The sequence below is a fragment of the Eublepharis macularius genome, chromosome 12, assembly GCF_028583425.1.
Source record: "Eublepharis macularius isolate TG4126 chromosome 12, MPM_Emac_v1.0, whole genome shotgun sequence".
In the NCBI taxonomy this organism is placed as follows: domain Eukaryota; kingdom Metazoa; phylum Chordata; class Lepidosauria; order Squamata; family Eublepharidae; genus Eublepharis; species Eublepharis macularius.
Window position 1 is genome coordinate 15,632,202 of NC_072801.1, and position 25,677 is coordinate 15,657,878.

The following is a 25,677-nucleotide window of genomic DNA, read 5'->3' on the forward strand; positions in this document are numbered from 1 at the left end:
CACTGTTAAACTTAAAAGCACCCAACAAAAATGTAAATATGAAACTTGTCACTAAAATTGGCCTCCTTATCTGATAATAAACTATTTCTTGAAATATTATATATATATATATATCACTGTTAAACCAACTGTTAAACCAAAACAAAATGTCTTTTATCTGTTCCTTTTCTCATCTATTCGTTTTTTAAAAAACATCCTAACATAGCCACATACGTCCCCAGATAAGGCCAGGATGAAGAAGGAAAGCCCGTCTCACGAAGTTTGATCATTGCTTAACAAATGCGTCGCAATCTTAACTTTTGCAAAACCAGCTTAAAGTGGTAGGGGGTGGAACAAAAACCAGGGCAATTCTGTCCCCTGTGGGATGCGGTCTCCATTCCTGACTTTCATTCCCACCCATTAAAAAAATAACATTGCAACTCCCATTCTGGGCACGCAGCCCAGATTCCAGGCCCACCTCTGATTAATGTGGCTAGTTCCACTTGTGGTACACCGACATCCTCAGCCCGATTGTGGAAAAGGAGGTGTCGGAGCAGAGAAATGGTAAAGTGATACATGCTGTCCTGCTTAGCCTAGTGTGTATGGATGGCAGCGTCCCTTCTGCAGTCTTTGGGGCTTTCCGTGAGCACAGAGAATGAGTAACTAAGCAGGGACCGGATAGAGGTACATACAATTCTGCATTCCCTTTAATACCAGAAATCGTAGGAACCCTGTGAAATAAATGGCTAATGGATTCAGGGACAGAAAAAAAGAAAGTACTTCTTCACTCAAAGAACAATTACCTTGTGGAATTTACTGCCCTAGGATATAGTGATGGTCCCTTGTTTTAGGAGGGAGGGTAGACAAATGCATGGAGGATGGGTCTTTCAAAGGTTATTACCCGTGACAACTAAATGATACCTCCAGGGATTTTTTTCTGGGAAAAGAGGTGGTGGAACTCAGAGGTGGAACTCAGGACCGCACAATGACGTCACTTGGGGTCAACTGGAACAAGGGGGGAAGTTTTTTAAAGTTTAAATCGCCCTCGGTGAAAATGGTCACATGGCCGGTGGCCCCGCCCCCCTGATCTCCAGACAGAGGGGAGTTTAGATTGCCCTCCGCACCACGGCGTGGAGGGCAATCTAAACTCCCCTCTGTCTGGAGATCAGGGGGCGGGGCCACCAGCCATGTGACCATTTTCAAGAGGTGCCGGAACTCCGTTCCACTGCATCCCCACTGAAAAAAAGCCCTGGATACCTCTATGTTTGTAACTCTCTGAATACAAGACTGGTGGGAGGCACTTTGGCCTCTGTCCCCAGTTTGTAGGTCTTCCAGGGCCTCTGCTTGAAATAGGATGTTAGGCTAGATAGACCATTGTTCTGATCCAGCACAGCTGCTCTTGTGTTCCTAGGACAGAAGAAAATAGATATGTCTGTTTCTTATTACATAAATAAGGAATTAGTAACTCTGAAACGGTCAAGCCAAATGCCTTTGACATGAGGACTGGTAACATGCCCTGCCAAAGAGGTTTTGAAATTTTAACCAAAAAAATATGCTTGCCTGTAGTGCAGAAAGCACACTGTTCAGATGGAGATGCCACAAATTTGCAGTTGCTTAATTGTTGCAAAACGTCCGATTCCCCAGGGATGAGCCTCTCACCATCTCAAAAGCCAGAGTGTATGAGTCACCCTGGGATCACGTCCCCATTGAGCTTGCTCCCCTCCCCAGGCACGACGCCCAAATCTCTGGAAATTTTGTGTGCCAGAGTTGGCAGCTGTAATATTTAGGAATCGTTTCACCCCATATGCCCTTCCACATCCCTTGATATCTGCTAAGGAGCAAGCCTTTCTCGGGGTTCTGTGAGCTCTGGGCATGCTCAGGTCAGGGCCTTTTCTGTGGTAGCATCACAATTCAGGAATTGTCTCCACAGTGAAACCTATTCTGTTCCATCTTGATTTCATTGTAGGCATCAGGCCAAGCTGTATTGTCTCTAAAAAGTTTTTCCAGCATGAGCTCAGCAATCTTTTAGAGCTGCTCTGCAACAGCCGCTGCTGAACCCCCCTTCAGGGCTGTCTTTGATATGCTCCCCTTTGGTTCCCAGGATGCTTCCAACGGCTCTTTTGATGATGGGCAACCCCCCACCCCCAACATGTCACTAGTGATAACAAAGGCCTGATTTATGCATGCCAGGGGGTTGGATGCTGTGGAAAAGATCAGCCCTTCCAAGGGAGTGGTGTTTTTTCCCCAATTCTCCTTGCTCCCCCTCCCATTGTCCCCCAGGAGCAGCATTTCAGGCTGCAGGGAAAGAAAGAAGACGGGGAGGGGGGGTCAGACTTAGATCTCTTAGATAGGCTCCAACCCCAATGTGTGGGTGGAAGAATGTTGAGGTGGTAAAATGGAATGCACCCCTTCAGGCTGCAGGTGATGGATTCCTAACTTGAACGGGCTTTTTGAATACAAAATAGAAAACCAGCTTCCACCCCCTTCTCTTTGCCAGGTTGGTTTTCTGTTTGTGAGCATCTTTGAACATAAGGGGAGCATCTCAAAAGGTGACCTCCCACTGGCAGTCGGAAGGGCGGCCATCCAGTTCACTGCCTGAATCCCACTTCCGTCTCCTGCGGATGTGAGTCAGGTCTGGCCTCCCCTGCTGGTGCTCTTGAGCTGTCTTCTGAACCGGTTTTGCACATGGCGCAAAGGCTCTGTGGTCTCACTGCGTTCCAGATTGTCTCATCTGAGACGGCTCTCCCAGCTGCCCTCCCTATGTTCCCCATGCTGTTGCAGACAGCCAAGGATTCATGGGACAGGCCACTGTCTCCACTCCTCCTCTGTCCTTCGGATCCAAAAAAAGGTGGACGGTGCAGAAGAGGGGTGTGCCTTTCTTTTCCGGACCCCTTCCCCAAATTCCATCCAGTGCCTGTCCCTTGACTCAGTGGAAAAAGTGGTAGAACACATACTTAGGCATCCTGGATGTCTGAAGGGCTGTCACTCTGTCCCATCCTTAAAGTACTGGTTCCAAAAGGACCGCTGCTTTCCCCGTCCATTACAAGGGCAAATGCAACTCTTCACAAAGTCTTCCTGGGTAGGTAGCTGTGTCACCCGAGTTGCTTGCAAACAGGACGAACCATTACCCTTAAGAAGCTGCGGTGGCATCATTCTTTTTGGGGAAGAACAATGCAAGGCTGCCGCTAGGACTATTCCGTTTCTGTTTGTTCAGTGCTATGCCTCTGAACATGGGAGGTTAGGGTCAGACTAGGATGTGGGAGACCCAGGTTCGAGTCTCTGCTTTGCTGTGGATGACTTTGGATGACCTTGGGCCAGCCATTTGTTCTCAGCTTAGGATTGCCTGGTCCCCTCACCCTCCGGGCAGGAGGTGGGAGACCTGATACTCACCATCGTTGCGTCCCTTCACTCCTGGATTGCGCGATGATGTCACTTCTGGGAAGTGATGTCATCGTGTAGTGCCTTGTGCTGCTTCTGGAAGCACTCCTGCGATCTGCAGTGGGATGAATAGGGCCATTTGGGGTTTAAATTGGCCCGCTGTGAATCACAGGAGCTCTCTAGGGCCCTCCCAGCAGCACTCTTGCACTCCACAGCGGGCCGAATCAGGCCCATTTGGGTTCAAAATTGGCCTGCTGTGGAGTGCAAGAGTGCTGCTGGGAGGGCCCTAGAGAGCTCCTGTGATTCACAGCAGGCCAATTTAGGCCCCGATCGGGCCCAATTCAGTCTGCTTGGGGCCCAAATCAGCCCACTGCAGAGTGTGGGAGCACGCCATGCCACCCAGAAGCGTGCCCCAGGAATCGTGTTCCCCTCTGGCTAGGTAAGCGGGGATGGAGGGTGGGAGCGGGAGATCCCCCGCCCCTAGCGAGGGACTGGCAACCTATCTCAGCTTGATCTACCTCGCTGGATTGTTGTGGGGATAAAAGGAGGAGGAGCCATGCGTGCCACCCCTGAGCACAGATAAAAATGTGTAGGGAGATAGATTGGCTGTATTCAGGAGAGCTGGCTGGGGAGGGGTAATTTAGAATAGTTAAGTAATAGATGGGGAAAGGGGCACGCACCCCACTGTTGTCTCTCCACCCTCTTCTAAAAGTGGGGTTCCTCTCTTTTTTTAAATAAAAGTTGGGGTTCGTTGCATGCAAAAGTTTAATTAGGCTCTTAAACACATGCCCAACCTCTTCTTTCTTTGCACCCCATGAACACATAGCTAGAGATTACTTATGCCTTTGTGAGTGCACAGAAATTTTTGGCTGTATATGTCAGCTCAGTGGCCTGAGTAATAGCAACAGAAGTGAGAATTGAAACAGTAGAAATGATTTGGGGCCCCAGGCTTTGACCTCCGTTGCTGATTCATCTTCCTTCTAGGGAGGGATTGCGAGAAACGCTGCGTCTTTGTTAATAGAGAAAATATTTACTTAGCATGATTCAACCAAAAAGAACAAGAAAAAAGGAGAGAGAGAAGTTGGGGTGGGGAAGGGTGTCCTTCCTGAGGTCACTCTAGTGCCTCAAGGGGGAAGGCCAGAACTTTGGCCACAGCTTTGGGTAATGGCTGTCCTAGGAAGATGCTGGGCTTTGTCTCCTTTGTAGCTCATAACCAAGGATATCTTCACACATTACATTACATATCAGGTGCATCCAGGGCTTTTTTTTCTGGGGAAAGAGGTGGTGGAACTCAGTGGGTTGCCCTTGGAGAAAACGGTCACATGGCTGGTGGCCCCGCCCCCTGATCTCCAGACAGAGGGGAGTTGAGATTGCCCTCCGAGGGCAATCTCAACTCCCCTCTGTCTGGAGATCAGGGGGCGGGGCCACCAGCCATGTGACCGTTTTCGAGAGGTTCTGGAACTCCGTTCCAACACGTTCCCGCTGAAAAAAAGCCCTGGGTGCATCTGTTTTGAAGTTTCATCTACGGCATATTTCGATCTCTCTAACGGAAATCAGTAGGATTTGGAAGTGCTGAATCTTGCACTAAACAGTCTGTGCAGACTGGCAACAGCTTTCCAGGGTCTCAAGCAAAGGATTTTCCCATCACCTGCAACCCTAACTGGAAATGCTGGGAATTGAACCTGGGGCCTTCTGCATGTCAAGCAGATGCTCTGCCACTGAGCCAGTGAGGCAGATGCCCGTCAGCTACCTTTCTGATATTTTGCAGTTGTGGTGTTCTGAATGTGCAGATTAGGGCTAGCTCCTGGTTTCGGGAAGGCCTCGGCGACATACCCGTGCTAGGCCTCCCCATCATTGGCCCCTCTTTTCTCAGTATGGGTGCCTGCAACAGTGGAGTTCAGCAAGAGAGCTGGTGAGGAAGCTGGCACTGGAGGCAGGTAACTACAACAGCTGTCATCCCCCCCCCGCTTACCTGTCCTCTCCCTTGGGACAGCAGTGGGTATTGGACAGGGCGAACCTATTCCTCCCCACTAAAGTGGATCAGCCGGGTCTAACGTGTGCTCCCAAACTCAATGCCACGTCATCAAGCCAAGAAAACTCCCATTAACATCTTATCCCAAAGTAAAGTCGTAATCCTGCCCCGTCGTTCTGTCATAATCCCATACAGCAGAAATGCCTTACGGTTCTTCAGGAAATAGGTCTTTCCTTTGTAGAATGCGGCTGCAGCAACATGGTAGAGCCCTGTGGCAGCCGAACTGACTGTACCACTTCAAGCGAATGGAGAAATTGTGCTTTCGGATGTCCCTTCTGACAGGGGTTCCCAGATTTCAGCTGGACTCTGTACCGAGCCATTATTTGTAATCACCATCGCTGACCTCCCCCCTCTCTTCTGTCTTCTGGCATAGACGGGGTTGAGTGTGTGTGTGTGTCACCCTTGCACAAAGCCAGGCAGTGTTCTGGAGTAGCAAGCGAGGTTCTCAGCCCAATGTGAGATGAGAAGCTGAGCCTTTCCCCACCCTCTTTGTTTTTTGCAAGCGCAGAGTCATCCACCAGCCTTACACCCATAAGACAGCTTCTGATACGCGCTCTCTCTCTCTCTCTCTCTCTCTCTCTCTCTCTCTCTGTCTTGGTGGTGGAAGTCTGGGAGAGGGGATGTGGCGCAGACACGGGTACATCAGACTGTCTATTCCCTCAACTGCCTGGGAAGCCCATGAGCCAGAATGTGGTTCCTGAAACCACAGCTGGGCCACCCCGGAGATCTCGTTAGCTCCCGTACAGCTTTGGCAAGAAGGGAAGATCAGCAGGCGGTGTTTCCCAGTGTCCTCGGGTTAGGCTTCAGCACTGATCTCATGCACTCTTTTGCTGGACAGTTCCCAGCGAGCCCTGGATGGGAAGGGAAGGAGTAGAGGCGATGTTGCGCTCATCCCGGCAGCCCCAGACGGAGGACAGGAGGAACCAAGATCTTGCTGTCCTCCCCTTGCTGGGCTGAGTCCAAATGCCAGGCTGGGGCCTAGTGAACCCAGAAAGGAGAGTAAGAAGGTTACATCTGTGTTGCATCTCCCTTCTTGCCGGGCAGGCAGTCGGAATCCCCTTTCGGATTATTGAGCTGTTGCTGTTTACAATGCTGAGATAAACTATTAGCTGTTTTGAAAGTGTGTGTTGCTTAAACAAGATGGGGATGATTGTTTATTTCGCAGGCTGTGGGCCATGCCCCAGTGAACATCACTTCGATATTGCAAAAAGCAGCTTAGATCTATAAACGGGGAACCTGCCCCCCTTCCCCCCTTGTCTGATGGAACCTGGCTCAGATTACCAGCTGCCCAGGGACTATGGAGGTCAGCCCAAGGATCCTCTTGGCCTCTGCTGCTGGCCACAGGGCCAGAGGTGCTGCATGGTTGCACTTCCTCCTTTCCTTCCTCCACAGCCTTGGAAAGACCAGCCAGGCCCCAACTGGGTGTAAATACAGACACTGTCAGACTGATGTTTCGCCTCTATCTCCTTCCTGGCTTTGTGACCCACCTGCAGTACAGGTGTGGCTCATTTTAGGGTCCTGACCCAGTTCTTCTTCTTTTGAGGCATTGTTCCTTGAAAAGTCCACACACACACAAACACACACCCCAGGTCCCCCAGTCTTTGGATTTTTCTGTAAGCATAGGGATCTCTCCAAAACGCTTTCACCTTTCCACGTTAAGCAGGTAAGTCTTATGGAAAAGACGGAGTATGTACTGAGAAATCTTTTGCATGCATGCACAAACACACATGCCACACACTTTGTTTCTGGCTCCATGATCTCTGTAATTGTTTGCTGGAAAGCTTTTTGGAAAGGAAATCCCCCACAAAATCACTTGATGGATTAGTTCGGCTCTGCTGTGCCTCTCCCCCTAGGGATCTTCCCCGTATTGTTCCTGCAACTGGCATTAGCGTATTCCTCACCCCCCCCCCACACACACACTCTTTGCATGCTGCTTAAACTCAGCGGTGCTGATGCTGAGCTGGTTGTTGGAAGGGGAGCTTTATGGTTCATTCAGACCGAGGCAGCGCTAGAGAAAGGTTGAGTAAAGGATCAGAGGATTTGAGACTCTAGAGTGCTTGTCTTCAAGAGGGGAGCTGGCACCGTTTGTAAGAGGCAGCAAGGCGCTGGCCTCTTCGGGACCGAATGCCAAGATCCTCGGAGGAGCTTCAGCTAGCTGGCCAAGCTTTGAACTTTGGCCAACTCTTTCTGTGGGCTAATTGCAGGTTCTCCACGTTGGCTCCGAGTCTTGTTTTCAGAATGGCAGGATCACACGACAGAAGCTGTCTTGGGTCGCATGAAGCTGTCTTGCATCAAGCCCTTGCTCTGGCCTCTCTAGCTCAGTGTGTTGTCTAGTCAATTTGGCCTTCTTGGGCAGCGGAAGATCGTTCCGAACACCTGCAGTCTGTTAACTGCATTGCCAGGGGCTGAACCGTTGTATGCAAAGCATGTGACCTGCCTCTAAGCCCAGATCATGTTCATCGCAGGTCTGGAAATTACATCAAGGTCACAGCGTTCTAGGGTTGCCATCTTCAAGTTGAGAAATTCCTGGAGATTTGGGGGGTGAAGCCAGGAGATGGCAGGGTTTGTGGAGGAAAAGGACCTCAGCATGGTATAATTTCATAGAGCCCCCCCCCTCCAAAGCAGCCATTTTTTCCAGGTGAACTGATCTCTGTGGGCTGGAGATCAGTTGTAATTCCGGGAGAACTCCTGCCGCCACCTGGAGGCTGGCAACCCTACAGCATTCTCACCCCAAGCTGCTCGAGCCATCTTTCTTGATCCTGGCTCCCATTTTTCTTGGCCTTTCAAACTGAGGTTAATTAGAGTGGAGGCTCATAGTTCAGTTCCCCACCCTGCCTCTCATATCCCAGCTTGACCTAACCCGCAGGGTTGTTGTGAGGCTAAAGTAAGGAATCAGAATTCCTCTTTGGAGGGGAACAGAGTCCAAACAGTTCTGCAGATGTTATAGCAGATGGGTCTTCTTTCCAGGGTGGTCCATGACAGACTACGGTGCTGCTTGCCCTTTAGGAAGCAGAATAAAGACGAATGGGGAGGGGGTGGAGGCAAATGACTTCAAAGGACAAAATACTGCAAGGGGCGCATGGGAAAATCGGCACTATCTACATCAGGGTGTGTGAACAATGCCATAAGGAGGGTATGTAACCTTTCCAATAGCTCCAAAGGCTTGTTGAGTTGTGTGCTTCTGAATACATCTTCAAATCCCTTTTTTAACCATTGCTATGCTTTCCTCTGTGGCTTGCCTTTTCCATCCCGCAGCCCTGTGCATTTGTCCCCTCTGTGGCAGCCTCTTTTACTCTCCTGCCCTGGCCTTGCTCTTTTCAATTATGCCCAAAATTCAAGTCTTTCTCTCCCGAGGGCAGTATGTTCCTGCCTGCCCCATGCCGGGAGAAAATCAAAGGTTTAATTAGCTCCTAATACCCCCAGTGGGGAAGCCAGGCAACATCCTACATCAAAGGCGGAAGGGGAAGGTGTGAGCACAGCTGGACTCGTCCAACCCCACTGGGCAGCCATTCTCTGGGAGGACCAAAGCTTGTTCCCACCCACTGCAAAGCCAGGCCAAGAGTTTACTCTCTGAATGGGATGTTAATCAGGCAATTTCCCACCCGCCTCCCCCTTCATCTTGCCTTTGGTTCTCTTTAAGCTGCTTGTCCTTTAGATTATCCTGCAGGAGCAACCCTAATCCAGGAGGCTGCAAAGGAGGGGCTGACGGAGCGGGGAGAAGACACCAGCCTCCGAAACAGCAGGCTCGCTTCTGATCCACTGGTTTTAACTTGCAATGGGATATCCCGGCAGCGGGCTCTGGGGGAAAAAAATCAAGGAATGACACAATGGGATGGCAATAGGGTTGCCAGCTCCAAGTTGGGAAATTCCTGGAGATCTGGGGGGTGAAACCTGGAGAAAGCTGGAGAAAGTGGGGTTTGGGGAGGGAAAGATCCTTGGCATGGCATAATTCCATAGAGTCCGTCCCCCAAAGTAGCCATTTTCTCCAGGTGAACTGATCTCTGTGGCCTGGAGACCAGTTGTAATTCCGGGAGATCTCCAGCCACTATCTGGAGGCTGGCAACCCTAAATGGCAAGCAGCCTGGATGAGTCAAGAAACTTGTGTGGTATCATGTCGCCTGGGGGTTGCTGCCAGGCCGGGCCTGGACTCTCCCTCAAAAGCCAAAAGAGCCCTGGAAATGGCCCTGCCCCCTACGCCTAGCTTTTATTGACAGAACCAAGGCAATGTTGTTGCGATAGCCAACCAGTGGCCAGTGATAGAATTAGTTCCTTAAAGCTATAGGCGCTGCTTCTATTGGGGGGGGGGATGTTACCCCCAGTTTTTTATCTTTATTTATTTTTCTGCAAACCTGGGGCTTTTCTCAAACCCAAGACGTGGTCTTGTCTGTTCACAGCTTCAGGCACCAAGTACTGTCTTGGCTTTTAAATCTATGAAGGGCAGGCTGCTGTGAAGAACACCGCAAGAAAGAGTAGAATCTTTACCAAATGTTATGGGAAGTGTGTGTATGTGTGGTGAGGTTCAAGCTTGGTACAATAGATATGTTGTTACATGCATGTCTCTGTTTCCATCGATGATATACTGGAAGGTACGAGATTCTGACCCCTCACTTATCATGCAGCACGCGTGCGCGCGCACATGCACACACGGGATTTTTTTTCTGGGAAAAGAGGTGGTGGAACTCAGTGGTGGAACTCAGGACCACACAATGATTTCATTTTGGGTCAGCTGGAACAAGGCGGAGTTTTTTAAAGTTTAAATCACCCTAGGCGAAAATGGTCACATGGCCGGTGGCCCCGCCTCCTGATCTCCAGACAGAGGGGAGTTTAGATGGCCCTCCGCGCCGCTGCGCAGAGGGCAATCTCAACTCCCCTCTGTCTGGAGATCAGGGGGCGGGGCCACCGGCCATGTGACCATTTTCAAGAGGTGCTGGAACTCCGTTCCACCGCGTTCCAGCTGAAAAAAAGCCCTGCATACACATACCATGGAGTTTGGCATCTTTTTCAGCAATTCATCAATACCCGCTTTTAGGGGCAAGAAACTAACCAGCAAACAGTCGGCAACTGTCTGGGGTGGACCCCTCAGCCCTGCTTAACTGTTTTAAGGCTACAAACAGTGGGCCTTATGAGTTGGAGGATGAGCATTCTTGGCTGAAGGGTCCCTGGATGAGTCAGATTGCATTACAGGGCAATGGAAAGCAGAAAATAGACACTCCTGACTCACATGAAGGGAACAAGAGTCTCTTAGTTTGACAGGATGCGAGCAACAGGCTGGTGGTTCGCCCCTCGCCGCCAAACTGTTTTTGAAAGATTAATTTCAATATATACATTTCCCTTCTAAACCAAGGAAAAGTGAGCGCTTTCCCTCCCATTTGGATGTCATAAACGTTTGCCTTCTTATGATCACACAATATCTCACTCCCCATTCAGGGTTTTAGAAAAGGGAAGGACTCTGTCATAACCCTGATCTATTGGGATAAAAATGATATCCGTATCTTATATAAACCACATCATAACTTCTCAGACCGCTCTTTTATATGCCAATAATGGCAAAAAGGAGCCCAGAGAAATACAACTATGTACACATTCCAGGAGTTGGAGAGCCAGTATAGTCTAGTGGTTAGAATGTCAGACGAGAAGGGGGAGAGATCTGGTTTGAATTCTTACCCTGCCATTCAACTCTCTAACAGTGCAATCCTAAATCGACTTACTCCAGTAACTCTGCTTAGGATTGCACTGTAAGTGACTTTGGAAGAGTCCCTCATCCTGGCCGTTTTTTCCAGGGTTGTCATGAAGATAGAGGGGAGGATGCGAGAACACATAAGTTGCTCCAGAATGGCGAAGAAAATGTCGCTTGTCTGATAGTTTTAATAATAATAACAACAGCAACATTTGAGTTATATGTGACTGTAATCTGCCTTGAGCCTGCTGGTGTGGGGAGGGTGGAATATAAATCGAATATAAATAAATAAATAAATAAATAAATAAATAAATAAATAAATAAAATACTGCTCTTCAGGACAACTTAATGCCCACTCAGAGTGGTTTACAAAGTTACTTATTATTATCCTCACAACATTCACCCTGTGAGGTGAGTGGGGCTGAGAGAGCTCTGAGAGAGCTGTGACTGACCCAAGGTCACCCAGCTGGCTTCATGCAGAGGAGTCAGGAATCAAACCTGGCTCTCCAGATTAGACTCCCACGCTCTTAACCACTACCTCAGCCGAAAAGGAGGAGTCTCTGTATAAGAAGAGAAACAACCGAAGGAGGAATACTCCACAGAGACCAAAAGCAATCTAGTATAAATTTGATTATATAATTATTATCAAAGAGCAAGTGCTCAAGTGCCATATAATTAAAGTGCAATCATCATTATGCATACAGTTAAAATTTTGGTCACATTCAATCAGGGTAATAATTAGCCATAATCCAATGCAAGAAAAGTCCATATGAAAGGTAATTCCCACTGTACATACAGTTCCAATAATCCTTGTCTTTTCTTTTTTCTTTGCCATGATAAAAAAAATGTCACGGTACATAATGTTGATGATTGCACTTTAATTATATGGCACTTTTGCACTTGCACTTTGATAATAATTATATAATCAAATTTATACTAGATTGCTTTTGGTCTCCTTGGAGTATTCCTCCTTCAGTTGTCACTCTTAGCCACTACACCAAACTACCTCTCTTTTGTGGTGCCGTATGGACTTTCTTTGAGCTATATTTGTGTACCACCTTTCCCAGTATTCATCTTGATATGTATTTTGAGTATGCTTTATGCATATTCAACATATGTTGGGACCCAAATTGAATCTCTGAATGGGGGAGTGGATCTGCCTCGTCTGCAGAGCATTTGCATGTAAATACCTGCTTCGCTCAGGAATGTTAACGCACATGCTGACGAACTTCATCCTGAACCACTGCGAACAACAGATTGTAGAACCATTATGTTTTTCTAGCGTATCTTTAACCTAAAGAACAAGAACAAGGGAACACTGGCTATTATAGTGAAGAGTTGAGTATATATAAAAAAGAGTTGAGTATACAGCACCCCCACCCCTTCAGCCATGCTTAGGGAGGGTGCTTAGCAGTGTTCCCGCTAATGTGAGCACATGAGCAATCGCTCACAGATTCTGACTCCTCCGCTCACAGCTTCTCAGCTGTAGCTCACAGATTCTAACCCTCAGGCGGCCCCGCCCTCCCACTCAGCCAGCATCTGCAGGTGGGCCCTATAGGGGTGGAGCAGGGATGGAGCCTCATCCCACTTCTCTCCTCCCTTCCTGGCTGTGGCTGGTTTGGCCCCCAGGGTGGTGCCAGAGAGCGCCTCCAGCCACTAGCTGGGGAACAGTGCAGAGCTGAGTGATTGGGTCTGGCCTGACCCATGCAGCATGAAATCGCTAGTATCCCCTCAGCCCCAGAGAGCAGAGGTGGTGGCCTTCACCTCAGCCACCACCATGGTGAAGGCATCATTTAACTTGGCCTTGGTGCAGAAGGAGGCTGAAGAAGTAAGCATTGACTCACAAAAGCTCATCTTGAAATAAATGTGCTAGTCTTTAAGGTGCCATTGTGTGCCTGCTTTATTTTGTAGCAACAAACTAATACAACTACCCCTTTGTAATCAGCATGGACATAGCCATTTTTATACAGAAGTATACTCTGATTTTTGTGGCCCTTTCACCTAAAGGCTTTTATTGTTAAATTGTTTTGATTGTAATCAAAACAATTTGATTGTAATTTTTTTTTAAAAGGAGGTGCACTCAAAACTTTAAGCTGTTGTTTCGGCTCACAAAGTAGATTTTTAGCTAACAACACTGCAAAGCTTAGAGGGAACATTGGTGCTTAGGCAGTAATACTTGATGTGCAAACTGGCATGTTACAAGCATGTCCCTATTTGCATCCATGAAATGTTGAATGGTACGCTAGGTAGCCAAGCAGGCAGCTTCATTCAGCACTGCTTGCTGTTTCTGAACAATCTCCAAGAGTGGTAGTGGTTGCTCCTTCCAAGTCCAGTATTGTCTGCTTTGAGTGGCAGCCGCCTGCCAAGGTCTCAGGCACAGAGAGGGCTCTCCCAGCACCTGCCACCTGAGATCCTTGAACCGGAGATGTCAGTGACTGCATCTGGGATCTTCGGTATGCAAAGCAAGTGCTCTGCTTTTGAGCCACAGTCCCTCAACATTTGCAATATTATCCAAAATGCTTAACCATCTTTTTAAAAAAGACATTATTCCACAAATTCCCTGGGGAGATGGTTCTGTTCCTGACCTGCTTTACAGTTTTACCGTTTTTCCTAATATTTAATGGTTAGTTTCTGCTTTGTAAAGTTCAAAGCCTTTCTTCAGCCTAATAATAACATAACATTCGATTTATATACCGCCCTTCAGGATGACTTAACACCCACTCAGAGCAGTTTACAAAGTAGGTCATTATTATCCCCACAACAATCACCTTGTGAGGTGGGTGGGGCTGAGAGAGCTGTGACTGATCCAGGGTCACCCAGCTGGCTTCAAGTGGAGGAGTGGGGAAACAAACCCGGTTCTCCAGATTAGAGTCCTGCCGCTCTTAACCACTACACCAAACTGGCTCTCTAAGGGACCCTCCTCCAACTTAAATGGCTCTTCTCTCAGTAGAAGAGCCCCTTAAGTTGGGGAGAGGCTCATTAGCCTGTTAGGACAGCTACAGAGCAGAGTGGTAGGAGACAAAGGGCCAAGCTACAAGTGATCAAGTGGAGCGCAAGTGGAGCACAAGTGAATAGGGAAGAATACACTTGAGTCTGTTCACTTGCCATTCAAGTGTCATTCGTCACTTGTAGCTTGGCTCAAAGTCAATATTGCAATAGTTTAACCCCATTGCTGCTTATCCTGTCTTCAGCCAGAAGAAGAGCAATTACTTCTCCACTGTTCTTTTAAAATGCTCCTATTCCTTCTCTGATTCCACTTCCCTTAAGCTAAACACACTGTAGCCAAAGAGTATTCTTGGAGCCAAACTACAAGTGACGCCTTACACAGGTTGGACACTTGTCAGCTTCCCTCAAGTTTTGATGGGAAATGTAGGCGCCCTGGTTTTACAGCTTGGCTCTCCATTACAGCTGCAAGACCAGGATGCCTACATTTCCCATCAAAACTTGAGGGAAGCCGACTAGTGTCCAACCTGTGTAAGACGTCACTTGTAGTTTGGCTCTAAGTCTCCTCATCTCCCCCACGCCCAGCCCCACTGCACTGGGACTCACATTTTCTTTTCTTTTTCTTTAAGGGAGGACTAGTTTTCCTTGGCTTGGGAGGATCCGTCATCCGGAAGATGGATCCTTTGGCTCTGCTATGGCTGCTCCTTACTGCTTGTGGCCTTGACTTGTCTCAGGCTGTTAACCCCTTTGCAGTGCAGCAGAACCCGCCTGACCCTTGCTACGACGAAAAAGGGGCGCCCCGTCGCTGCATCCCAGAGTTTGTCAATGCTGCCTTTGGGAAGGAAGTTCATGCCTCCAGCACATGTGGAAAACCTCCCACCCGCCACTGTGATTTGTCAGACCCCCGGAAGGCTCACCCGGCTTCCTTCCTCACCGATCTCAACACCGTAGCCAACATGACCTGCTGGCGCTCTGAGACCTTGCATCACTCACCCCAGAACATCACCATCACCCTCTCCCTGGGCAAGAAATTCGAGGTGATCTACGTGAGCTTGCAGTTCTGTTCGCCTCGTCCTGAATCGGCAGCCATTTTCAAGTCCATGGATTACGGCAAGACCTGGGTGCCTTATCAGTATTACTCCTCTCAATGCCGTAAGATCTACGGCAAATCGAACAAAGCCAGCGTCACCAAGCAGAACGAACAGGAGGCTCTGTGCACGGATGGGCACACGGATCTGTACCCATTGACCGGGGGGCTGATTGCCTTCAGCACCCTGGATGGGCGCCCCTCAGCTCAAGATTTTGACAACAGCCCTGTTCTTCAGGACTGGGTCACGGCCACTGACATCAGGGTCATTTTCAGCCGTCCCCATTTGTTCCGGGAGCTGGGAGGCCGGGACCACGAGGATGAGGAGGGTGGGACAAGCTCTTCTTCGTACTACTATGCTGTGGGAGAGTTCCAGGTTGGGGGCCGTTGCAAGTGTAACGGGCATGCTTCACGCTGCGTGAAAGACAAGGAGAGCAAGCTGGTGTGTGACTGCAAACACAACACTGAAGGCCCTGAATGTGACCGATGCAAACCCTTCCATTATGATCGTCCATGGCAGAGGGCCACGGCCCGGGAGGCCAATGAGTGCTTAGGTAGGAGAATTTCCTGTCCTTCCCTTTTTGCGATTACAATACCTGTTTTTCCTGAAAGAGCGTTGAATGGCATGAACTGTGAGGCAAGAATATTCCATCATCTTCATTGCTGTGTGTGTATGTTTGTCACACACACATACAGGCAGCGGAGGATACACCAAATTAATATGGTAGCCAGTATGATGGAAATTGGCCGTTTCCACACGGCTTACCTTGTTCCGGAAAACAGTGAAATCTTGCGCGAAATCTCGCGCAAAGACGCTGTTATCGTCTGAAATCACGCGATAACAGCATCTTCTCACGTGATTTCGTGCGAGATTTCGCTGTTTTCCGGAACAAGGTAAGCCGTGTGGAAACAGCCATTGATTAGACTAGAATCCATACTTTTGATAACTAGCGAATGCAGATTGTGTTTAGACTAGCAAGCATAAACTACTATATTTGGCAGGCTGTACTAACATTCTTCCACATTTCCCCTCCTCACCCTCCGACCACTTTACATTTGCAATCTCTTTGTTTAACTCAGGCCCTTTTTACCTGACCCCACTCTCTTGATATCATTGGCTGACTCATTCTGATGGGCAGGTAATGGTGCTACAGCCCTTCTTCATTGCCATGGGCTTGGATGCTATGATGTCACACAAAAGCTGGGCTAGATGGTGGAACATTAAGGTGGACTGATTGCCAAGGCTCAGATCTCACAACCATTCCAGTAACTCCTTGTTAGCATCGTTCAGTAAAGTGTTTCCAAGAAAACTGAGTGAGACTAGCAAGATAAACTTCAGGGAACATTGGCCAAATGTGTGCTGAAGTCATTGCTACTTCTCTAATATCTCCCCCGGCTAGCTTTAAGGAGCAGCCCCTCTTTGCATCCTTAGCCACTTTGGGGGTCAGTCCCTGGCAGATGGAGCAGAAATGATGAACAGAGGAGAGAAAAGGAATGCTGGCCGAGGGTTGGGGGAGGGAGGCAGTGTCCCTTTAAGATGTCCCTGACGGGCCCAGCCGCACAAAGGCAGCTTAGCAGAGCTGCCGTGTGAAAGTTTTTCCTGTCGGCTCCATCTCCTATTTCTCCCTTTCCTCTTGCAGGCTTTGTGCCTTCTGTGAAAGCGCTCCTCCATCACACGCCTCCAAGGGGCTTAGCGGCTGAAAGCCGGATTAGCTCCCAGAGCGTTCCCCTCTGTGCCTTTCAACCATGACATCTCGCTGGCCAGCAGGAACAGATGCAGCAATTAGTACCAATTAAAGGGAGAGGGCCCGCCTGGGCAGTCCACACCCCTTCTTATACAGAGCCTGTCTAGGCCCGGCTTCTTGTTGTCCTCGCTGCACACACTGTGCCTGTTGAGCCTCTATCGGGACCATGCCGGGCTCTTTCTGAAAGGCGCCTGACTTCAAGGCCTCTCTGCTTGCAAACTTGGCCAGCTTTTGCCAGGGCAGAGGTTCCCGGCGAGCAGGCTCAAACAGGCCTGAATTTGGGAATCAGAAGAGATTCGTTCCGTAAGATTTCATGGGCTTTGGGAAAATGTACCTATCAGCTTCCATGATCTGTACAATCAAAAACCAATTCCCTGCCAACAATAACTTCATCAAGCCGACGAGTGTCTGGTGTATACCTTGACACTATTGTTGGCCCATCTGTTTGTGCCCTGTGTGGGTTTTTGGGGCTTTGATACATGACATCCGGTATTCATATTTTAGTGTTGATTCTCGAGTTTTATGGGTGCAGTGTTGTGCCATTGGAAGTGTGACTTTCAACACATGCAGGATCCAGAGGAGTTAGCCGTGTTAGTCTGTAGTAGCAAAATCAAAAAGAGTCCAGTAGCACCTTTAAGACTAACCAATTTTATTGTAGCATAAGCTTTCGAGAATCAAGTTCTCTTCGTCAGATGCATAGTACAGAAACTGGTCAAATATAGAAGAGGAGGGGAGGAGAGAGAAGATGCAGTTAGGGGGGGAGAGAGGGAGGGTGCAACCAAAACGTTCCTTTGCTAGTAAATGTAAACATCTCCTTTTGGTGTCCTTTTGGGGTCAGTTGGCTTGGGTGAGGCTTCAAAGGAGTTTGCCCTGTTAGTTTGCAGCAGTAAAACAGCTAGACCATCCAATTCCTATGTAGCATAAGCCTTCGATAACCACAGCTCTCCCCGTCAGATGCATCTGACAAAGAGAACTGTGGTCCCCGAAAGCCCACGCCAGGCGCCACTGGGCTCCCCCAGACCCCGCCTCTGTAAAGGAAATCTGTTACCTGTGATAATGTGATAACCATTCATAGTCCCTATTCAGTCCCAGCTTGACAGAGTCAAATTTGCATATGAATTCCAGTTCAGCAGCCTCCCGTTGGATTTTGTTTTTGAAAGGTTTCTGTTGAACCACAGCGACCTTTAAGTCTTTGGTGGAATGTCCTGGTAGATTGAAGTGTTCTCCCACTGGTTTCTGGACGTTTCCATTTCTAATGTCAGATTTGTGTCCATTTATTCTTTTGCGTAGAGGTTGGCTGGTTTGTCCAATGTACAGAGCAGAAGGACATTGTTGGCACATGAGGGCATATATCAGATTGGAGGATGAGCAGCTGTAAGAACCAGAGACAGTGCAGTTGACGCCATTGGGTCCTGTAACTGTAATTGCAGAAGAGTCTACAGAGATAGTATCCTGCCCCCCCCTGTCCTGCCTGCGTCACATATCTCTTATCTACTTTTGCCTTGGCATAATTGAACCCTATTAAATTGTATCATCTTGAACTGCCAGACCTGCTCGTTTTTTGGCTTGTTTGGGTTTTGCTGGTACAGCAATGGCATGAGTTAGGACAGAGCATTTACACCTCGTGGCTCTTTTTTTGCACACAAGATTATAGAGTTTGCATGCTGTGATTTTGGTTTTCTGGCTCTTTGGAGATGATGTTTGGTTGAGGCGAAAGCTTCAGGAGACCGCCCCTTCCTGCTGTATGGCAAACTTTACTATCAGAAGGAGAAAGAGAATGTCCCATTTAATCAAAGACTAGAGGATGGTGTGAGTGGATTTTGTATCTCTGTTTTCCTAAAAAGAAGATGTGTGTAGATGCTAAAGAGCAAGATCTTAAAATGTTCAGGGATCCGTATGTTTTGTGGGTTTGGCATACCTCCTGTTGTGGCTTGGCACGCTTGGCACAATGTTTGTTTGTCTGCAACTGAAATTTTTTTTGGAGGGGGAGAGAAAACAAGGACACAGGATGAATTAGTGATCTGCGACTGTTGTGGGCCTAGGAATCTTACCAACACAAGGACAGGACTAGATGATCTTGATAGTCCCGGAGAAATTTTACAAGGATATTTTTAGAAATCCAGTCCTACTGTTCCTTCACAAAAGTATTCCAACCGTATAAAGCAATGTTCTTCTTTTTTTAAAGCAAATTTATTTTTGTTCCAAATATTTTAGCCAGCTCTAATCACTGTAACGGAAGATAATTTTTCACATTTATAGGCTGAAGGCGCCAACTCAGACGGGAAGCGCTACACAAATGTGGAGCAATTACAGCTGAATGCCCTAACAGCCGTGGCGGCAGACGGAAGGCTATAGGGAAGGGAGATGACATGGCAGGCTGGGCTGCCGATTCCTCCTGGAGTTGGAGAACCATGTATAGAAACAGCCCGGGAGCAGGGAGTTCCCCCTCAGCTTAGTTAGGCCACCATCTTCCTTCTTTTTCTAATGGATAGTTTATCTAGAGGGAAAGAGCTGGCAAGCAGGGGTGGCCGTAGTGATTCTGGGGCCCTGTGCAAAAGTCCAGGATCGGGCCCCCGAATAATAGCCACCCCAACCACCACCCCCTTCTGGGGCCAAGTAAGGGCTGGCCCTCACCCTCTGCAAGGTGGGCAGGAGCCAGTGCTGCCACCAGAAACCAGCGGCCCGAGTTCCAGATGGGGCAGGTGTAAGTAATGGCAGAAGACTGCTGTTCTTCTTCTCCCCTCCCAAGGAGTAGGAGCCCTTTCAAGCACAGGGCCCGGGACAGCTGCCCCTGCTGCCCGTTAGCTAAGACCAGGGCTTTTTTTTCTGGGGAAAGAGGTGGTGGAACTCAGTGGGTTGCCCTCAGAGAAAATGGTCACATGGCTGGTGGCCCTGCCCCCTGATCTTGAGACAGAGGGGAAGTTGAGATTGCCCTCGGTGCTGCTGGAGCGGCGCAGAGGGCAATCTCAACTCCCCTCCGTCTGGAGATCAGGGGGCGGGGCCACCAGCCATGTGACCATTTTCAAGAGGTTCTGGAACTCCGTTCCACTGTGTTCCTGCTGAAAAAAAACCCTGGCCAAGACCACCCCTGCCAGTAAGGCAGCAAACAGGTGGCCCGTGGCCTCTTGTGACCCTTGGCCTGTTCTGAGCTGGCAGCTGCAGTATCATTTTCTAACAATTCGTAGGGTGGCTGCTGTGGGGCTGCAAAGACCAGGAAAGCTGTCATTGTGCTATGGGGAATCCACTGCATAAGACAGTCCGCTCTAATTGGTGGGGAAATGCCACATGCCATGCAGAGAGTGGAACAGGGTGGCCAGCCAATGGCTGGCACTTAGCAGGAGATGGGTGGTGGGGAGGGGGATGCCATTGGTGCTGTGATGTGACATCACTTCCAGGTTTTCCAGTGACATCACACTCTTGTGCCCACTGCCGTTTCCCCCACCAGCTGACAGAGTGGCAGTGGGAAATCTGGGTTGGCAGCAAGAGGGAAGAGAGCAGAAGTCTGGTTGCTGGAATAGTCCTGCCTTCCACACACTCCTTATTGCAGCACATAGTAACAAGGCTAACGTCCTTGGAAGCGTTTTGCATTCTCCCACATCATGTGGCTTGGCTTGCTTGCTCAGTGTATTGGGTGCTGTGATTGCTTGGACATATTGCTTTCATCCCACCCTGCATTTGTAGCTTGAATGATTGTAGTTTGATTAAAGGAGGGACAAGGAATGACTTGCTCCAAGGGTGTGCTTAGATAGTCTTTTGCTCCCTTCTGATTCTACAGTGATCGTGCACAATCTCATCCATTGCATGAGGCACAAAAACAGCTTCAGTTATACGTGCACTTAAAATCTCCCAGCTACAAAGTCTGCTATATGCCTATTCACAGCAAAAGATCTCCAGAGATGCGATTCCGCACACGTTGGATAATGCACTTCTAATCCTCTTTATAGATCATTTGGAACTGAATTTTTTGTGTGCGGAACAAAACATCCACCTCAAATGATTGATAAAGTGCACTGAAAGTGCATTATCCAACGTGTGCAGAATCAGCCTAGATCTGCTGCTGCTTCCGTTGAATTGATTGCAGAGCCCTCCCTATGTAGGTGCTCTTTATATGTGCCATGGTTTTCAAGAAGGGCTTTTTTTCAGCTGGAACGCGGTGGAAGAGAGTTCTGGAACCTCTTGAAAATGGACACATGGCTGGTGGCCCCGCCCCCTGATCTCCAGGCAGAGGGGAGTGTAGATTGCCCTCCGCGCCGCTTGGCGCAGAGGGCAATTTAAACTCCCCTCTGTCTGGCAATCAGGAGGAGGGGCCACCAGCCGTGTGACCATTTTCGCCAAGAGTGATTTAAACTTTTAAAAACTCCCCCCTTGTTCCAGCTGACCCAAAGTGATGTCATTGGTCCTGGGAACGTGCGCGCACTTTGTGTGCGCACATGTGGTACCAGGGGCACCACCTCCTGCCAAGAGTTGCCCCCTGTGCTGGCAACTCATGGAGTTCCACCACCTTTCCCCCCAGAAAAAAAGCCCTGTTTTCAAGTAAGTTTCCAGAGCTGAGCATATATCATTTACAATATGATGCTGACGGAATGGGAGCTTTCTCCCTTAGATGGCAGCGAAATATGCAAACTGGGGAAAGGGGCCACCCTTTTTGATTCTGGCTTGCTGCGGAAGTTCAACAACATGGCATCATCATGTTACAATTTTTTTAAAAAAAAATCTGAGTTTTTAGTCCTAAAGGCTGGAAATTAAAAAAAAAAAATCCTAAAGCTCACATTTCATAAAGCTTAAGTAAACAGAAAAAGCAACACTTCCCACAAGGAAAAGAACCCACCGCTGCTCAGTTTTCTGCCCAGAAAAGCTTTCTGCCCATACGTCTGCATCCAATTCACTGCCTTTCATGGTCTATATTATAGCTACAGTCTGGTGCAGAGAAGAGAGACGCGAGTTCTAAACTCTGAATCTGCCTTACAATCCACCAAACTATTGGTCCGCCTAGCTCAGCACTGTCTCTCTCTATTTTTTTTTACCTCAAAATTTTGAGGGGTTTTACATGTAGGTATTATATGTGGGGTTGCAAACCTCCAGGTGGCTTCTGAGAATCTCCCAGAATTACAACTGATCTCCAGACCACAGCAGTCAGTTTCCCTGCAGAACATACCTGCTTTGGAGGGTGGACTCTGAGGCATTATACCCCAGTGAGGTTCCTCCCTCCCCCAAACTCCACCGTTTCCAGGCTTCACCCACAGATCTCCAAGAATTTCCCAACCTGGATTTTCAATAACCCTAATTTCATGCCAAAGATTAAACCTGGCACTTTCTGAAGGTAAAGCAGGGCCAATCTGTGACCAAACCGAGTGTACAGCTGGACATACGTTGTAAATTGAAACCATGGGTCCCTGTAGTGCAGCACACCATTGCCTTCTCTGGCCGGAAGCAGCTGGCCAGGATTTCAGGCACAGAATAGTCATTTCCAGCACCAACAATATAACTGGACATACCAGGATCTGATCTGCCCTGCTCTGTTCTGACAGTCACTGGGAGATGGCCTTTGTTTTGAACTTGCTGCAACTCTTTGAAAGCATGTGGCTTCTGACATTAAACGATATAACCAGTAAAATGAAGACACCCCCCCTCGCCCCCCAACCACCCTCACTTTCCTTGCCTCATCTACTTCACAGGACTTTTCTGAAAATAAATGGGGGAGAGGGAGGAACCATGCATGGATCCTGGAGCTCCTTGAAGAAAGGAGAAGATAAAAATATAATAATATCAAAATAATATTCCCAAGGGGAGAAACTCGCTACCTTCTGTTTCTTGGCCTACCCACCAGAGGGCAAGTTAATCATCATCACCATCACCATCACCGTCATCTTTTATACTAATAGCCAAGTGGACCTGATCGGTGGATACTTAAATCCAAAAATTGGAGCCATGAAGACAGATCTTACCACGCTCATGAAAAATGCCTCAGGTTTGCAGAAAAATCTGAAATCTAAAAAAAATGAGACGTATTTAAAAAAAAGAAAATGGTAAAATGAGCACCTGTTGTTTTAACCAGATGCCCTCAATGGCTTTTGCAAGGCAACCATAACAGTTTAGCCAGTATTCCAGGCTTGGTTTCTGTCAGTAAAAGGTGTGGTGGAGTGGGCAGGGCCCTTTCCAAGTCTATTTGGGCCTTTGAAGGAGGACTTATTTGGGTCTATTGCAAACTAATGATACTCAACATACAACAGTGAAAAAGAAGACTTGTGCTGGATACATAAAAAGAGTTTGAAAAATACTCAAGTCAGAACTAAACAGTGGAAATATGATTCATGCTATAAACACCTGGGCTATCTGTGCTGGAATTTTAGATTGGACAAAAGCCAATTTGGATGCATTAGATTGCTAAATGAGGAAAATCATGACAGCCAATCATGCCCTACATCCTTGAAGTGACATAGATTGACTTTATTTGTCATGAAGTAATGGTGGCTGAGGATTGTTACAAATAAAAAAGCAGTAGAAGAAGAGAAAAAGACACTGAATGATGACGTCTAGTGTAAGAAAGAGAAGATTCTGGCTAATGTTTACAGAGACAGAATAATTAAAGTTAAAGGTACAAAAGACGAATATAGGAAAGAACCATCGAAAAACCATATGGCGGCATGGCAAAGTAAACCACTACATGGCCAATATACAAAGATACTGATGTTAAAGTTGATAAGAGTAACAACTGTAAATTGCTAATGCAAGAGATATTGAAAAAAGAGACAGAAGGACTTATATTAGCCACACAAGAACAGGCATTAAGAACAAACTATAGGAAATCAAAAATTAAAAAGAGCACAAATGACAGCCAGTGAAGATTATGTAATGAAGTGGATGAAATGGCTGACCATCTCATCAGTGGATTCAGTACGATCACACAAGCTCACTATAAAAAGTGCCGTAATAAAGTAGCTGCAATGCTGCACTGGGACTTATGCAAAAAGTACAAGTTACCATCCACGAAATATTAGTGGGAACATAATCCCAAGAAAGTTGCTGAAAATGAGAAAGTTACGATCTTGTGCTGAAACGTGGCACCTTTTTGTCTTCAGAAACAAACTTCTCCCCAAATGAGGGGTTTTTTTACTGTTTTTTACTGTTTCCATTTTTTTAAGTCTCAGATCCAAAGCAGCCAGGATAGGTGATGTCAGGGGGTGTGGCATATGCAAAACAGTTATGCTAATGACACACTTCTGGTGATGTCAAGGGGCGCGGCATATGCTATGCTATGAGCTATGCCAGTGAGTTCCTCCAGCTCTTTTTCTACGAAATGACCCCTGGTGCATACTAATCCGACCTCCCCATCTTCCTCCTGAAGTCTCCTTTCGAAACTTTTTGTGCTGAAACGTGGCACCTTTTTGTCTTCAGAAACAAACTTGTCCCCAACTGAGGTTTTTTTTTTACTGTTTCCATTTTTTAAAGTCTCAGATCTATGTGTCTGTTTATTTCATTGTGGAGACAGTCTACTTTGGCCCATCCAGAGAATCTGGTTGAGGAGGCTGGATCTTGAACTTACGAAGAACAGGTTCCAGATTGTCCAAATAGGGCCAGTGAGAGGATATGGAATTGTGGCACTTCTTTTTAAATACAGGATATGGTTGCTGCCACTGAGTACACCTGAAAGTCTTGCAAGGGCATGCTTTCCTCCTCCACACTGGTAGCACAAACCAGAGATGTCAAAAACAACTTTTCCTGGTACAGCTTGATGCTTCCTATTTTCTATGGAAAAAGGAGTTGTGGGTGGGTTACAAACTGGAGAATGAAATAACAACTTGTCAGGGCTGGAGGTATGCCAGAGGGTGCTATGGCAGCTTTCTATAGAGCCAGGAAGATTTCAGTGGTGTTTGTGGGGAAAAGTTCTGAAAAAGGTTGAAGGGCCACTCTTGGATCTTTTTAAGGCAAAAGTGCTTTTTAAGAGCATTTGTCTTGTCTTCTTTTCAAATGCCTTCTCATCATTACAGCAGTTTTTCAAGAGAGGTCAGCCTAAAGCATACCCGAATGCTTGTTTAATGGGAAGGGCCAGGGGTCATTTCGTAGAAAAAGGGCTGGAGGAATTCATTAGCATAACTTATTAGCATAACTCATTAGCATATGCCACGCCTCCTGCCGTCGCCGGAGGTGTGTCATTAGTATAACTGCTTTGCATGTGCCACACCCCCTGACATCGCCTATTCTGGCTGTTTGGGACCCAATCTTGGCCATTCAGGGCTGAAATTGGGCCCAAAATGGCAAAAAGGGTCTGAAAATGGCTGGAAAGGGACCCAAAATGGTCAGGATCGGGCTGCTGATGAGCGGGAGAGTGATCCAGCACCTGTAAGAGGCGCAATCTGGGTCGTTTCGGCTCCAATCCAGGCCGAAACAGGCCCAAAATGGCCGAAAGTCAGGTGGGCGGGGCCACCTGATATGTGACCTCTTCGGGGAACTGCTTGAACTGTGTTCTGTGCATTCCCCCTCAAAATGAGCCCTGGGAAGGGCTGTGTCTTTGGTAAATTATGTTTTGTCTGTTTTTCAGTCTGGAGGTGCCTTACTAAAAAATATTAGTGTAAATTGTGATTCTTCAGAGTTCAGCTCCTTTTCTGGGATTTCTAAAAGCTGAAATAAATGTCAGCCTCTAATGCAGATGCTTGCACATGAACATTAAGGCACCGTGCCATGCGTGCCCTACCAATTCACACACTGCAATTGCTGGTGAACTGCTACCGATAACCTGCCTTGGATAAGCGTGGAAAAAGAACTATGCCCTCCGGGCTGTTTAATTGGTGGAAAACAAGGCAATTGCAGAGTGATTAAGACAGAACGTGAAAGGCAG

General features: G+C 47.8%; 1 protein-coding gene across 1 annotated transcript in view; it reads left to right on the top strand.

Annotated features, from left to right (window-relative positions):
• Positions 1 to 25,677, top strand: part of NTN3 (netrin 3) — a 128,365-nt gene that overhangs the window by 20,941 nt on the left and 81,747 nt on the right. The window contains exon 2 of the mRNA XM_054994766.1: positions 14,639 to 15,650. Coding sequence (XP_054850741.1) covers positions 14,684 to 15,650 — 967 coding nt within the window. The 5' untranslated portion in view covers positions 14,639 to 14,683. The remainder of the gene's footprint in view (positions 1 to 14,638; positions 15,651 to 25,677) is intronic.